General features: G+C 36.3%; 1 protein-coding gene across 2 annotated transcripts in view; it reads right to left on the bottom strand.

Moving 5' to 3' along the window:
* The window catches only part of PCSK5 (proprotein convertase subtilisin/kexin type 5), a 245,073-nt gene that overhangs the window by 106,948 nt on the left and 120,615 nt on the right, over window positions 1-17,510 (bottom strand). For both annotated transcript variants that reach the window (XM_069881190.1, XM_069881191.1), the window contains exon 9: window positions 9,264-9,364. In XM_069881190.1, the coding sequence (XP_069737291.1) occupies window positions 9,264-9,364 (101 nt within the window). The remainder of the gene's footprint in view (window positions 1-9,263; window positions 9,365-17,510) is intronic.

Below are 17,510 nucleotides of genomic sequence, written 5' to 3'. Positions count from 1 at the left end.
GCACACAGAGCCTGAGTTTAAGACAATGACAGTCTACCAAATACCTCTTTCAGGAAAAGTGCTAGCTGCTGGGAGTGCGTCACCTCAGAGTCCTGGAGCGTCAACTCAAGGTGGAAATAGCCCTAAAGGGGACACAGGGCCTGGATCCCCAAGAGCTGCACAGGAAAGCTTGGAGAAGGTCAAGGAAAAAGAAAATCTAAAGAAAACACGTGACAGAAGTGTGCAAGCAGGCAGCTAGAACTGGCGATGGCTTTCCTTTGTAAAATTCACCCAAAGAAAGGGAAATTCCTAGCAGTTAAAGCACAGGACACGGGCCTGCCAGTGGGAAATCCAGCCATTCTTACCATCATTACAGCTTTCAAAAACAGGGAGACCATGACTTTTGAAGGTAAAGAGCTCTTCCCTGAAGAACTGTGCATCCTTACTGATGCTGGCCCAGTGTTCATTGTGCTGGAGTTTCCTCACGAGGGCTTTGTGAATGCTACCAGGGAAAAGAATACTTTCCAAAGGTACCAGGAAGGAATAACCAAGGTGGCCTAGGTTATTCACAAGACTGCAGAGACAGTGCTTCAAGACAGCCACTACAAGCAATGGATGTAAAGATTTGGAATTCAGTACTTGGTGCTCAATGAGAACTCTGCAGTGCACAACCCATGCAGTTACATGATCCAAGTTTAAGCGAGTCTTTTATTAATTATAGCCAGATTTTTTTTTTTTTTGTAATTTCTCCCAAGCTCTATCAATTCATAAGTATTCAATTTCTCTCTGATTCCGGCTACAACATATATGGTTATTCCCATATTTAAATTATGTTGTTATTTTTAGGGAGATGTGATGCCTTCTGTCCCTGAGCACTTATTAAAGCATTAATATACTCATAGATACATTTTTTTTCTTAAAGTGGAATTTTTCACGCTACACTGCTGGACTAGAATAACAGTAATTGTTTATCCAGCTGACCTGGTAAAAATGACTGAAAAAAAAAAAAGTCATGGAATGTAAGGAGCATTAACGGTTTGTAAGATAGGGTATTCTTGGCCAGTCATGTAACATCCTGAAAGAAAAAAAAAATCTATATGATTTTATACCAGTTCAGGAATTTCGCTGGGAGCCTGCGTAAAGTCTTAGAAAAACATGTTTCAAGCCTTCAGGAAGATCTCCAGGAATCCCAAGAGCTGAATTCTTTGTAATCTGGAATCTAAACAATCTGTTATTCTATTACGCAAGCTGTCCATGCTACTTGAGAAAAACAGGGCACTAAAATACTACTCTCAACTTCTAAAGGAGAGATTGAAGATAGGGCACACTCAACTGATTATTTACAAAGGAGTGATGGATCTAATGGTGGATCTAACTATGCTTACACAAAGTATTTAAAGATAAAGCTGTCTTTGTATGATAGCACTAATTTCTCATAAAATGGACTTATTTGCTTAGTTAGCAAATAAGATTATGTCTCAGAATCACAATTTACTTCTGAAACCAAAAATCATGGCAGATCTTGAAAACTGAGACATTCACTGTTGTGTCTACCATCCTTATCTAATAATAAAAAATAATGGAAAAATTTCTGGGGCAGAAAACCTTGATCAAAGGTCTGATTTCCACCTCATATTGTATACAGTTAAACCAATCTGTTTCTTATGCAATCTCAAATCTGCTTATTTACTGTATAATTAATAAGATTTTTAGGTTTCCTTCTGAAGTAATGGCACTTTGGGCGTATTTACATCTAAAAGACTTAACAGTGTAAGAACAATATTCAAACCAATGTCTGTACCGTGCTGTAGGACCTTCACTACTATGAACTGAGCTATTGCCAAATTGAAATTGTCTTTCTCCAGTAAGACACTTCACTTGAAACAAAATACGTCTGCAATTGTTCACCCCTATTTTTTTTCAGAAACTTAAAGTAAAAAAAAGAGCCACGTGGGCCTCAGATCCAGACAAGGTATCACTGATGTTAATTCATTAATCTCACAAGAATTAATGGCTAAAAAAGAACAAATGCTTTAACAAGAACAGTTCTAACTCAGCTTGATAATGGATTGATTTAAAAAAAATGGACAATTTCCTTCCAGGAAAACTTTTTTTTCAATGTCTCATCTGAAATTGCCTTGGGATTACACATACCAGACAATAATCAAAATCAAACCAGAATTAGTATAAGTGAGAACAATTACATAAATAGTGTTTACACAGCAGCCAAAAAATTATGAATATTGTGTCCTTAACCAACAGTTATACTTCTAAGTTACAGTCTTCTTTTAAGCTTCTCAAAATGTTTATGAAAAAAGGTATATGAGAAATAAAGAGAACAAATATATTAAATAATATGACAGTAATATTCATTTGAGATTTAACTGTATATGTAAGTAGGCTGCTTAGAAATTGTAGATCATAACTTTTTCCCAAATCTTATTCCTTCATTCCACAGGTACTCTCCCTAGTGACAATTGGACTAATCCTGGAAACACTAAAGAGTTCAGGTTGTATCATTTTGCATAATGATACTGTGCCAAAGATTACTGTTCAGGTTAAGGGAGACAATTAGCAAAAATATCACTCAATGCAACAAATAGAGTTAAATGATCTGGTTAGCAACCATTTGATTGCTACATTATTTTCCTAACCAGCAATTTGAATGTGACAAAAGCAGTCTATCTGAAAAGAACATTACTTGCCAAGAAAACAGAGTTTGATGAGAATTCCTGGAAGAATACAATAAACTTTCCTCTGAAGAATCAAGGAAAAACACATCATCACAGGGTGGATTAATAAGACAATCACTACTCAAGTTGAAGAAATCTTGTAGAGGAGTAGAAGATATTTTTTATCACTAATTTCTGCCTAATGCCACCCTTAGGGCTTTATGATAAATTTGAAAATAAAACGTAAGAAATAGCTGCCTGGCTTAATCACACATTCCTATTTCTTATGAATCAGCTGAATTGTCCCATGAGATCTACCGCCCTACTACCTGTCCTAATGACTTCAATATACAGCCCCACAGACAGGGATATTAGCTGGCATCATGATAATGGGAGATACACTTCTTTCCTAAATCACTTAAAGAAACAAGGTGAAGATGCCTGTTGCAGCACAGAATTTTAAGAGCAATGAGATCTGAAGACAACTTCCAATTGTTGTGCTTACGTGTCCAAATGGTCTACACCATAACATTTCATTCTTGAAAATAAGAAAATACTTAAATGGACCCCAGTGATTAACAATCCAGTCATGGTTATGCATGGTCATACAAAATACGTGGTTTTGACACATCTGACACCCTCTAATTGTCATATACTCTGCAAATAATCCAGTTAACTTACTGGCAGAAGAGTAAAGACTATCGTGCTTGCTGATCACCATATAATGCTTTCCCTGTCAATGTAATTTATGTTTCTGCTATAGCAGTCTTTTCCTTTCCTGACCTGGAAAATTACTCTTCATTCAAATAGTATATCAAACAAAACAATTGGGTTACTTCAAAGTTAGCTCTCAGTTCCTTCTTTGGTCACACTTCTTTTCTGAGTTCCAGATTACTTATCAGAAATTTGCCATTTCTCCTGCTAAGTTCTAATTTGCATTCAATTTCACCAAATCAAACCCCTTTGAAAGAAACCTGAGCATGGCTGAAGATGACAATTTCTTAAAAATTTAATGGTAACTGAAAATACTGTAAGTCAAAAGTCAGTTATTACTAGTGTTAATGGCATATGCAATAGACCTTTTTCTAAAGAGATGTGCAATTAGTAAAATTTCGGGGAAATATCTTTCTAGGATCAAAATTGCTGTCAGTAGCCTTTTATACTAATTATTATATTCCATCTCTTTTTCCATTAATAGGTTAACTAAGGTAGTGGACAAAGAAGAGCAGTGATATACATCTCAAAACAAATTTCTGTTTACTGCTCATTAAGAACACATAATTTAAACCAAATGTATTCTGAAGTGCCCTGATCTTTGCCAGGTTTCATTGTGAAAGGCACAGTGGCTCCATCCATTTCAAGACTCACTAAGTAGTTTCAGTACATCACTCATCTCTTAAATATATTACTCTTAAACATTTCAAGATCACAAATTCTACAACATCAGAATTTTCCATTGAAAGCTATAACTTTTGAACATCTTTTCAAGCACACTTTTAAATATCTTCTCAAGCATTTGTCTGTACAACATCATCTTTATCAGTTTATGTCTGGCTATACTTTGCCATTAAGTTCATATTCATGTAGCACCTCTGTAGTTTCTGCAATGCATGAACAAGTCAGTGTTAGTTCTACTGTCTACAAACATCTCTTGGATTATGTTCATATTTTTTTTTAGGATAAATACAGACAAGTTGTGATATGACGTGACATATATTCTTTATATGAACAGCAAGATAAGCAGCCATACATCTACCAGCAATGGTGCTTTTGTGCAAAATCAAATCTGTAGTGCACACAGTGGATTCCAGATTCCAGAGCGTACAGAGTGTTTCTCCCAGAAACAGAAAAATACTAAGTGCCAAAAAGAAAACAACCAATAGCCCAGCTGCAGGTTGATAACGATGACTTTCTGAAGGAGAAATCCCTTGAGAGAGAGGTACTTGAATCTCATCCCTTATTGTGTCTTCTCGAAATGGGACTGCCCAAAGGACAGTGTGCACAGGCTGCTGAGGAACAACAGTGTGGAAGCCAGAGCAGCAAAAATCTTGGGTCTTTTGTCAGCTTTAGAAACAGCTATCACTGTGCATGTGGGGATGCCTTACATTATCTCAGGTTAATGCAGACAGTTATGATTAGCATGGTACCCAGGCTATTGATTTGACCTGTCTGTCAAGTCCAATGATATTGATCACTTTAATACAGTTGAGCTATGACACTGTATTGTAAGGGATTGCAAAAGACTGCTGGGATACTGCAACCCAGTGAACGTGCTCCTTTTCCACCTTCCTCATTTTCCTCTTGCTGCAAGAACACAAGAACACTCACAGGCAAAAGCAGGTGGCATCCCTGCTCTCAAGCTTAACAGCCAGCAGCACCCCTAAAAGCAACTTTGGAGGCAATCCTAAGCAGCCTCTAAAATCTGAGCCTGGGGAACACTCAGAGAACCAAGAAACTAGAGGGGGTAGAGCTGCCAAATTCTTAAAAACATCAAGACTCTCAACTGAGCACCTGCCAACTGAGATTCTTGAAAAACTTACATAAATAAAAGGTGTTCCCCTGGCACCAGAACAATGGCACTTATTCTACTTCTGGCTGTTGCTCCAAAGCACAGACACAGTAAACTCAATAAAAAAAGACAAAAATTATCGCAGTCTAACTTTTTTTTTAACCTAGACCGAGCTTAAGGACCAGCATTTTCTTAAAACCCTCTAAAAGCAATACATGGAAAATTTCAGACCAAATGATTATTCCTTGTCAAGATTACATGTAACTGGAAACAGGACTTTAAAATAGGAAACACCGGGCAACCTGGATTCAGGGAGGTACTTCCATGTCAATTTCAATACAATAACTGAAATTGCTTAAATGGTGCAGGCAGTTAAAACACAAGAGAAACACAATTTCTAAATTAAGCATTTATTTATGTTTATATTTTTCAAACACTTCACCATTAAGAGCATTATTTTAAAACTGCACCAAAAATGCAAAAATTCAGAAAATTATTTCCTACTCACATGCTTTAGAATTCCCTTTAATGACAGACACTCAATCAAGGGAGCAAAGACCTACCTAAAGCTGATGGACTTAAATGATTATCTCTCCTCTAATACTGAAAGCCTGCATACAGAGGTCGCTTGACTGCACCTACACAGTTCACCTCAGCCTCTGACTATATTTATGAACAAGCAAACCTCTCATAACTTTGATAATACAGAAATACATTCTCTATATCCAAAACTGCCTGTTGCCAGACAGTACACTGTCAATACAGGAAGTGTTGCCAGGTATCTGATCAGTTTTCAGATATCCAAAATATCTGACACACTTGTCCCTTTGCAATGGAACTTCATTTTCCTTTCATCTTGGTGATTATACTTGGTTGTACAGCCTTTAGAAGAATGTGGTGCATTGTCACTTTTCTGAATGGATTGTCAGTATCAGAATTCACTGGAATTCTTTCTCTCTTCCACGCACTACCTTCTTCTAGCCTTGGTTTCAAGTAAACATACACAAATGAAGTATAAGAAAATAATCATGGAAGAAAAAAAACTCTGTCCAAAGCTGTATCACCAAGTATACCACACAGTTGAAACCTAGCAGATTAAAACTTCAATTTCAGGTGCCACTCCTTAGTCATTATAGTTTATACATCATGTGTTGGAAAAATGCATTGGCTTATAAATACTGGAGCATGCAGTTCACTTGGGAATGTATAATATACTCTTCTGTCAGCAATGTGAGAACTTTTTTTTTAATTCGGCTTCTCCAAAGGAACGTGGCAGAATGCTCACTGGAACAAATGTTGCCATACTATCTCTCCCAACTCTGATTCACCCCAATCCCAAATTCAAACCATTCATCAATAAGAAAGGATATTTCTGGTATCAGCAAAAGATGAAATGCAAATAGTTGTTTGGTTTTTTTTAGTAAGAACATTGCTGCCTCTGCTGAATAAATCAATTATACTTTATATATCTATCTACTGCTTTACAATTAGCAAAATGTTACATTATGTAATGACTAAGAAGTGCAATACACAAGGAAGCATTTAATCTTAGAGCCTGAACAGGACACTATATACATTGGGAACCATCAGACAAAAACCTAACTACCTGAATACCAAAAGAAAACCACAGAATATGAAGATACATTTTCTTTGTGTGATAGTTTAGCATTATGCCCTCAAGGATTCCAAACAGGCAGTCTGAAAGTCAGTTAACACTTGTTTGGTTACTGAAGGAAACACGCCACTTGATATTCAAATACTGGACTGAAAGTAAAAGATGTGTTCACATTATTTGAAATTGGGGTAGTAAGCAGACGACCATCCTCAAACAATTTGCTGCCATGATTGCAGGAGCAGATCCCAGTTGGAAAAGCCAACCAAGTGGAAGATTCAAATCAGCAGGCAGGTAAGAGGTCCTCCATCAGCTATCTGCCAGTCCTACCACATGGGGCTTATCAAAGAAAGTGGCAGATTGGAGTGTAAATTTCCTGTGCTCATTTTCTATTGATTTAACATACCTTTGCATGGGACTTGCAGCAACCTCTTGGCTGTTCTAACTCATACACAGGCCAGACTAGTACTCTGTTCACCTCCTTACGTCTCACAGGAACAGCACCTGGCTACTGGGGCAAACCAACCTCATAGGCTCAAAACCCTGTCACAGTATAATTTGTTGTATTTTCCAGCACAAAGTGGAAGGAAACTATAGTTTATTACAGGCATATTAAAGCAATTTTCAGAGGTAAGTACTCCAATTTTATAAGCAGTTTGCTGGATGAAGAGCATAATAATCTTGCAAAACCCCTTTCTAATTAGTCTTTTTTAAAAAAATCTTATATAAACCCTAGTGCTACTAGCACAGGCACTAATACGGAATCTAAGGAAAAATCTATGTAAATGCAAACTCTGAATGCTAACTAGTTCCAGCAAGCCCTTATGCTAAGCCCCAGTACCATGTGTCCTTTATATGTATATAAAAAAGTGGCTAGTATTTTTAGTCATTGACACATTTTTTCTCCATCACTGCATGTGAAGCTTTAATACAATCTTGTCTTTATTCCTATCATAACTATTGATTTGGAAAAAAATACTAGACTATAGGTATTAACATGGATTTTGCATTGGTATAGTCATCAAAGTTCACAGAGAAAAAAGGTTATGTAAAGTATAATCTTTGCAGTAGGTTTTTAGATGTCACAAGCAGCAATAGCTCAGTTGTGGTTATTGTGTGCTGTAACTCTGAAACTTTCAATTACAACAACAAATTGTTAGAAAATGCACACGAAGTATTGTATAAAATACAAAAAATAAATTACATGCAATCTCCATTAATTTAGAAATAATTAGAAAAACTTGAAGCGAATTAAATTTATGCACATGCAATTTTATCTTCATGTGCAGATTGTTGACAATGAACTGAAGGATTTTACAACTGATAAGAGATCTAAGAGATTTGTTTTTTAAACAACAGCATTATATTAACTTATTAAAATAACTTTGTTCCTAATGACTGCATAAGAAAATCTAATTATAATGCTAACAGCACTGCACAATTTAAGATTATATCAGCTCTCCTATTACTCATTCTCAAACCTATAACTCAATGGCAAAAAGTATTCTGTGTTGAATATTAGTCCATTGTTTCATAAAACCCCCAACATTAAATATGGAAACATAATTTTGATGTTATGAATAATGTAAAATTTGAAATTACTGTTGTGTGAAAGTTTTTTACTTCCTTAAAAGGAATGCGCTGTCTCCATAGAAAATGATTTTTTAAACAGAATTTAAAAAAATCAAACTCTTAGCACTAAGAAACATTTGATTTCAAGCACAATTTGGGGTGGAGCATTCCACCTTAGACCTGCAAATATTATCAAACAGTGCAAAGTAATGCACAAAGTTTAGAGATACAGATTTACCTCATAAATTTCCAGTATTTCTGCTGCTTCATGAAGCACACTAAAGATTACACTAGACATAAAGAACAAAATCCTGCAGTTGAGAAACCACTTGTAAGATGGAAACTTTTCTGTGCTAAGGGTAAAAGGAATACGGAGCTACATAATCCATGTTTTTCACAGCTGAGGAATTTATCGTGTTAAAAAAAACCAACAACAGAACACCAGACTTGTGTCAGCATACAGAAGCTGAGAATTTTTATTTTTCATACTATATTAATATCTGTTCACAACAGCCTATTACTGTCCCAGAACTTTCTTTAATATTCAAGAATGGACACTGATAAAAAGAGCCTGATGAACACAAAAGTTGACCTACAGCAGCCCACAGAGTACAGATGTAGACAGGATTGTGAGGGTACTGTGAGGCATTGTGAGGATGCCTTACATCATTTAGCAGAACGTACCTGTGCTCAACACCAGTTCAAGCTATTTCAACACTGAGTACTCTGTTGTCATTTCCACCCTGTCAGCTTTCCTGCAAGTGAAATGAACAGATCTTTCCTGCCCTCAGAAGGGTACTGTGAATTACTACCACAAAGTTTGCAAAGCACTTTGAGATCCCCAGATAAAGGTGCTGGGTGAGTGAGAAAGACCTTTCTGTATGCTTAATTTTTTTTCAGCGTAGAACTCGGATCTTACTTTGCTTCCAGTGCCAGTGCAATGATGCCTGCAGCCATAGGTGCAGAGGCTGAGGTCCCAGTATGGCTGTCTGTGCAACGCTGCCTCAGGTCTGTGGTGATCTGGAAGAAATTGAATGTGTGAAATTTAGAACACAGCTTCAGAAATAAGCACAGGTTTCATTTGCCCAAATGAGTCACATGTATGTGGAGGGTGTGTCCTTCCTTCATTGCATGGAAAGTAAAAGATGTCTGAATACATGATGTTAGGTGTTCCGAGCCTGAAGTCATTTGAACTTGGAAAAGTGTTCTCTGTATTGAACTGAAAATTTAAGTTAGTCTCCGTTTTTCCATGGCATGAACAACAAAAGACTTGTAAACTAGAATAACACGCAGAGAGTTTTAAAACTGCAGTTAGAAACCTGTCCTTTTATTTGCATTTTTAGTGCACTTTCCACCCAAGAGTCTCAAAGTGCTTTACAAACAAGAATGAACTAAATCTCACAGTGCTTCCTACATGCAGACTGGTTATGCCTATTTTAGAGACTAGAAAAGAGATATAGAGGGGTTAATTAGGTTGCCTGAAGTCACGTTGGAAGTATGTGACAGAATAGAACACAGTTGAGGTCATACTACATACTGTGTTTAATCTTTCCTTCGTGACTTATGCAACAGTTCACATGAAATTAAGCAACAGTTCACTGGAAAATCCACATGTAATCACAAATACGGCATAGATGTCACAAGCCAATTAGCTATTTACAGCTTTAAATTGTTATGTATTGCTTAATTATATGCCGCCACATCTTTTTCTATGTAATTTAAGTGGATGTATAACCATGAAGGTGGCAGAGTGGTCAGAGTGATTGACCTGTGATGCCAAATCTTATTCTCAGAATTTCAACTGATCCCTGAGATTCAGTCATTATGAGACATAGTCTGTCTCTCTTAGGGGAACAGAAGTTGCTTACACAGCTTCTTACCTAAGTATACAGATTTATTGTGTCTCCATTTCCTCTAGCTCACTAGTATTATATTTCATTTGCAACAGAGATATGCACAAAGATGGGAGGAGAGCATTAGAGGATCAAAAAAATCACAAAAAAAGCAGCACAGTGCGTGTAAAAATGCCTGTCTAGCTTTGAAACTGGAAGGTACATAAAATCAGATACAAAAAATCAGCCACATGCCGTTAGGGTAGAATTTAAGCAATTGCATGCAGGAGGTGTACATTTCACATGTTTGAGTTAGCCATACTCATAGAATTCATAGTAATATATGTATTACAGGATTCGGATGAGGCTGCTGAAAGTTCTCATGACATGTAAGCATATGCAAACTAACACAAAAGACTTCTATTAAGGAATGATCTAATTTCCTGGACAGCACTCAGGAAATGATTGTTGAAAGCTAGTAGAAAGTAAGTGAAACAACATGGAAGCTTCAAGGAGTTGAAAAAGATAGATTAAAACATTTGTAATGTCATATCCTTAAATTAATGAACTTACCGAAGGCCAGATTTCTTGAATAATGAAGTCTAGAAAGAACTTTTTAAAAATTTTAATATCCTTCACAAAGGCACACCTTATTAAACAATTTTTTATCCATCATCACCTAAAAGTTGAACTACATAAGAAAAGTTTTCATATAATTTCTTTATCTCTTTCTTTCTCTACTATTAACAGTGTATTAATTTAGACCACGAAAATAAATAGTGTTTAAAAAATCTTTATGTATGCATGCTGCATAAATGCCCTGACAATATTAAGAGATGAAACTGCCATGGGAATAGCCCTAACACTACATTGCCTATATGTGCAAATGCAAGTTGTGAATTTGCACGTATTAATATGTCTGAGGATGAGAGGATGACAGGGACCCGAACAGAGACATTCAAGATCCAGGTATACAATCTGGAAAAACTCATCAGTGCTGTGGTAAGGACTGGAAAGAAGGCCAGGGAAAAAAAGAGAGGGTAGAAAAAGGGACCAGTACATGCCTCTTTTGTAGCCTGGTACCTTGTTTTCTGCGAGAAAGCGGTGCAAGCAGGCATTTCCCTCAGAGGACCAAGGCACAGTAAAGCCTACTATAGCTCAGGCATGGAAAAGTGCCCTCATAGTAGCTTTTCCTTAAGAGAAAAACTTTCTCAATACAGCGAAAAGCTCACTGCATTGTGCCATCAGTGTTTCTCAAACTGTGGAAAAACACTCTTCAAGAGTGTTTTAATTATCCTGTAGCTACAGGTATCAAGCACAGTAAAGCACACCACCTCTTTATTTGGCAATGTTGTCTGTCATGTTTTAAGCAGATGTTGTGGCAACTGTTTGAGGTACAGACCCTTATCTGTCTCTTTCACTCAGCAAATATTTCAGCAGGAAATGTGTATGGAAAGCTTTCTAAGTGGAAATCCCGTTTGAGCTGTTTCAAAGGAAAGCTACTGGCAGGAGTTGAGATGATTAGGCGTAAATTACCTCCAAGATCTGAGGCATGTTTTTTTGCACTATGGATTCACTGTCAGAGAAGTGTCATGTCTACCCTGAACAAAAAACAGTTTAGGACCACCAACCGGAAAGCAAGTTTAAAGAATAAAAATGGTAGCCCAAATTCCTGAACCACACAAGGGCAACATCATTAATCACAAAAAAAAAAGATGTGGTATTTGACCTCACTGCGAAGCTGTCATTAGTGTATATTAGCTGTCACTCTGATCAATAGGGTGGGGAGAAAGAGAAATTTTTGAAACTTTTCTTTAGTACAGCACACTTGTATTCTTCAAATACCTTTGTAACAACTGCTGATCTATGAAAATGCTGATCAGATTGCCCAAGAGAAGTCCATGCAATGTTTCTATCCATTTGCAAACCTTTGGAATCAACTAGATTCTACTGAAGATAATGACAGTGTTTCTGGTACTGCCCTTGTTTAATCAACACGAAATTAGCAACCTAGGACAAGACATCCTGATGAAAGGTAGACAATAACAATACGAATCATTGCAATGCACTGTAATACCTGACATATGCAGAAGTCCAATAGTTTTCAGAAAATCCACAAGTTTATTAAAGAAAAATCTCTAGCCACACTGTAATATTTTATCGAAGCAACAAGCCCTGAAAAATTAAGGCATTGCCATTTCTGTACAGTCGTTTTTAAGGCTGCATCATCAATCTTTCTATAGTTTCACCAAATTACAGGCTAATGACTAAGGTCAAAAATGGGATTGCCGTTAACAGAGAACATAGTCACTCTTGCTTTCCCATGCCTCTGCATTCTTTGCTATTTCATATTTCATGACATAAGCTTTCTGAACTGACTGAACTATTTTTTACCTTCTGCTACAGTCTTTCAATATATGTTGATTTCTATGAAGCTGTGTCCCTAGATGTGACAAGAGTTTAACAAATACCTAGTTCCTTCTCACATCCTTTGTTTATCTGTACCTACTGAAATCTGAATGTGCCATGTAGTATGTATCTTGATACTCTGAAGAAGTTTCTGAACAAGAGCAGGTTTTCATTTGCATTTTAGGAAAGAACTGGCAGGAGAAGCCTTTTTTTTGTAGTGTTTTTTTTGATTGATTGTTTTTTTGGTTTAAGTTCTGCTTAGAGCAGAAGTTAGTCAGCAACACAGAAGTATATCTAAGAAGAGAAACTCGGCAGAGCAATATGTATTTTTTAGAAAACAAAAAAATAGGTCTAACAGTAATAAGAAAGGTTATTTTCTAATGGTAAGTCATGTAGTAGGTTTACAAATTATATTGTGAGAGACTTTAATGTGTAAGTTCCTTAGTGTTCTAAGAAATAATTTGTGCAACATATCCACTAAATGAAAGGCCAGTATAGAAAACGATCTTAGGTGGTGTTTAACCTATTCTAATTACATGGTCTGGAGTGAGGAAGCTATCTTCCAGCATTATGCAATAGTATTCAACATAGCAGAGAAGAGAACAATAGGAAAAAAAAACCATTGACAGCTGTATATTATTAGCCAATACTTCTGCACTCACTCTGTTATGAAAGATAACCTCTATAAAGAAGTATTTTTTTATGGCCTTTATGTACTGTTTATTTGCCTTTGCCCCAGAGTGTGTTTCTTTGTCTAGACTATGCTGGTACTTTGTAGCTGCTCTTGGAAACACCTCAAAGTAATACTGGTGCTTTTCTCCAAGAGTCTGTGTAGAAGGCATACATCCAGTTGCATCTGTGAAATGTCTGTATGGTTTGGGCACGTTAATACATCCAAAGGTCGGAAATTTGGTCCATAGTGTTACAGTACTGGGTCCACAGTTACTGCAGTAGAGCGTGTTTGGCATACCTTCCCTGTGCAACAAGGAACTCATGCAAGAACATAACATAAGCGTGTGTCTGATTGTCACTGTTAGCTGAAATTATTTCAGGCCAGAATTTGCTTTCATTTACTTCAGTTCAAAGTCAGTAAAAAACATTCCATATGGAAAACAGAGTTATGTAGATGAAATTATGCTTTTGACCTATCATTATATGAGAATGAAAAAACCCTCCAGACTAGAAAACCTTCTAAAATCATGTTACAACTTGTATTTGAAACAAGCAATTATAAAAACACATAGTAATGAACAGAGAAGAAGTATTTTGTGTAGTAATGAAAATGTGGCTGCTTCTATTAGTCCATCTTGAAACCAAAACATTTTTATAAGAATTTTTAGCCCACAAAACGAGTCCCTAACATTTAGTTACTGTTTTTCCTTCTACCTTATAACAGATTTTGCACATATTGTATTGAAAACCAGAAAGCATTTAAAAAAATATTAAACTGAAGAACTGCAAGGAAAAATATGACCAAACTGTAGAACATGACACTATAAAGCTGTAACGTGGATACGTACTTCTGTAGTACATCGCAAAATCTCACATGATATTGGAGCTTGTGCAGTTACACGACAGAAAATAACATTTTTTGTTAACTTGATTTTGACTGTAAAACCCACACAGATCACTTTTTCCTGATTTAGTGCAGCAGCATTTTTGTTTCCTATTTGGAATATGGGAGGCTCACTTCAACAAACAAAATCACCAAATACCTTGATCAACTACTGTTATTCTTTTCATGTTATCGCATGAAATCGAGACTTTCATAGTTAACTTGTGTACTGCAAATAAATTTATATGTATAATAGAATCTGGAGAATTTAAACTTAATATATCTTTCTCTTCTTCTATTGTTATTTTTCCTTTTAAACTTACTGCAAGCTTTTTGTGGAAAGATATGAAGACAAACTGACTGAAAAGGAGCAATATTTGAAACAAAAAGTGTAAGATATGATACAGTGAAGAGGATATGTGGTATGACAATGAAAACAAGTTCACATCATCTTTATTCTAGACTCTTCTGGAACTTTATAGCAGTTGAAAACTTTGTCCTCAAAATTTCCAGTTTTAGTTCAGTTCTTGTTCCAAACAAGACTTCTTTGCAAGATAAATGAGGTTTGATAAGTCTTTAGGAGGACTGGATGTTAGCAAGCAAGTTGGAGAAGAGAATAGTGATACAACCATTACTGCTCTCAAAATCAGGCTGTGAACAAGACAGTCACACAGGTGAGAGCAATGTCCTGGCCTCCGTGTTTTTACATGTTGAAAGGACTGCTTAACACTCAGTTTGAAAAGCTGGCTTCACAATTTCATGTAATTTCTCACAGGGCTGTAGCGTAACAGAAGCATGAACTTGTTATCCCTTGTGGGAATAACTGGCTTATGCACAACACAAACAGAAAGCTCTTGACTGCAGCTACTGCTAGGTGTTCTGCTTTTCACTGAAAGTGTCTGGAGGCAGGGAACAGGGTTGCCTGGCATTAAATACCAAGTACCAGTCGTAAAACACCTTCAGGTGTCTTGTGTGTTTCAGAAGTCAGTTGATAATACAGTACATGAAAAAGGGTCTTGGAGGGAATATTTATTGTGTGATATTGAAGTATGTGAGATCAGTGAATCATAGAGCATGCACAACATCAAAGTTAATTTGCAAAAGAGTGGTCAAGGATAAATTAAGCTCAGGTAAATAAAAGTAAACAGACTTGACTTAATTCTTACAGCTTCTCAGTACACTTCTGCTTCTAACATTCGCTGTGCAAAATGATGCACTCTGTAGGAATAATCTAAAACTGGCATATGCAATTGGATTCCTCCCGAAAGAGCCATGGATCTGATCAGTAAAAGCAATCAGTGCTTACAGAATTGGTGGATTTCAATTAAAAGTTATTTTTACTTATCACAGAATCATAGGATAGTTAGGGTTGGAAGGGACCCCAAAGATCATCTACTTTCAACCCCCCTGCCATGGGCAGGGACATCTCACTAGATCAGGCTGCCCAAGGCCCTATGCAACCTGACCTTGAACACCACCAGGGATGGGGCATCCACAGCTTCCCTTGGCAACCTATTCTAGTTGTGTTCTAGTGGTGTTCTAGTCTCACCACTCTCATGGTGAAGAAATTCTTCCTAATGTATAGTCTAAATCTGCCCTCCTCCAGTTTATTCCCATTCCCGTTCCCCACTCTCCTACCACCACAAGCCTTTATGAATAGTCCCTCTCCAGCTTTCCTGTAGCCCCTTTCAGGTACTGGAAGGTCGCTATAAGGACTCCTTGAAGACTTCTCTTCTCCAGGCTGAATAAGTCAAACTCTCTTAGCCTGTCCTTGTATGGGAAGTGCTCCAGCCCTCTGATAATCTTTGTAGCCCTCCTCTGGACCCGCTCCAACAGCTCCATATCCTTCTCACGTGAGGGTTCCAGATCTCAGGATATCTCTGATATCCTGGGAGAACTCCAATGGAGACTCCACATTAGAAACATTTTTAAAGAGGCATATCTTTAATTCTTTCAAATAATATTTATGCAAAACATCTTCATTGTTTCCATAGTTATGGGCTACTGTATGCTCATTCTAGACATAATAAATAATCTCTCCTTTTTAAAGTACACCTTTGAAAAATCTTATAATAAAATATAAACCTTCAAGTATTAGCACAGTGCATCAATTCTAGAAGTGATGGATACTTCAGTAAACTAAAAACTTATCTATTCTAGTTGTTCTTAAAGAAGTCTTTAAAGGTGAGATCATTGCCAGGTGTTTTTGATGGTAGCATAAGTCATAAAGGAGTCACATGTCAGAAATAAACAATGGTCTCCTATTAGAATAGTAATTTTGTAAAAGCAGAAATTCCATGATAGTTGAAAAGAACGGAAGACAGTCATCAGCAAACTACAGCTATTAAAAAATCAGACAAATGCATGAAGATCAAATCAGCTAAGTAGAAAACTAAAAATAAGGACTGAGAGAAATACAGGTATTCTACTACATTTAAAAAAATAAGCAAGGATATACTGGTCAACAAATCATATTGACAGGTGCAAGAAATAATATAAATAAATATAAGTGAATAAAAGATTAAGTGCATAGCAATGAAAAAAATTAGAAAACAGGAGATGCATACAGGTGGTAAGGAAAGGCAAAGGTCTGATGGTGAAGCCTAAAATAATACAATAAATTATAAGGATGTTTTATTCTCAAATACATTAGAAGAAAAAGAACTCTCAAATCAATATTGTTTTAATTGTCCAGAAATAATAGAATAGTTAAGAGCAGTGCATAGTAAATGGCTATTTCACTGAACATTCCTTTTTTGGAAAAAAATCTAAATTATTTTTTCAGAGCATACAGGAATGATAAATAATCTTCCTATTTACAGCTACTTTAAACAGTAAGTTTAAATCAGAAAATTTGGAAGCACCAAGGACTTTTACAAGAGCTGGAAAGGGAACATGTTGGACTGCACTGTTGATTCTAGCAGGTCTTTGAGCGCTGGAGAAGTTTCAGAAGATAAAAAAAATCCCACACAGTGTCAAAATTTGGTAGGGTAAACAGTATTGTCCTAATAATTTCATGATTTGCCAAGTTTTTATCCAGTACAAACCAGATGATTTAGGATTTAAAATAATGATTAATAAACTAATTTACAAAGAGTATATTTAATTATGGATTACATAAGCTACTGATAAAGAGAGCCTGTCAAATTGCTGCAGTACTTTTTGTTTCAGCCACCAGTTGGGTGTGAATTAGTATAGTCAGGATTCTACAAGACTCATAATGTGATACTTCACATTAGAAAAAATTAAAACTTATTTAAAAGATTAAGAATATACATGACATAAGACAATACACAGATTTAAAAAGGGATGATCACAAGGTCTTAGAATGCAAGCACATCTAGGAAATTGGATATATATTTACAAGCAC

The sequence above is a fragment of the Phaenicophaeus curvirostris genome, chromosome Z (genome assembly GCF_032191515.1).
Source record: "Phaenicophaeus curvirostris isolate KB17595 chromosome Z, BPBGC_Pcur_1.0, whole genome shotgun sequence".
In the NCBI taxonomy this organism is placed as follows: Eukaryota; Metazoa; Chordata; class Aves; order Cuculiformes; family Cuculidae; genus Phaenicophaeus; species Phaenicophaeus curvirostris.
This window is presented reverse-complemented; position numbering and strand designations above follow the sequence as displayed.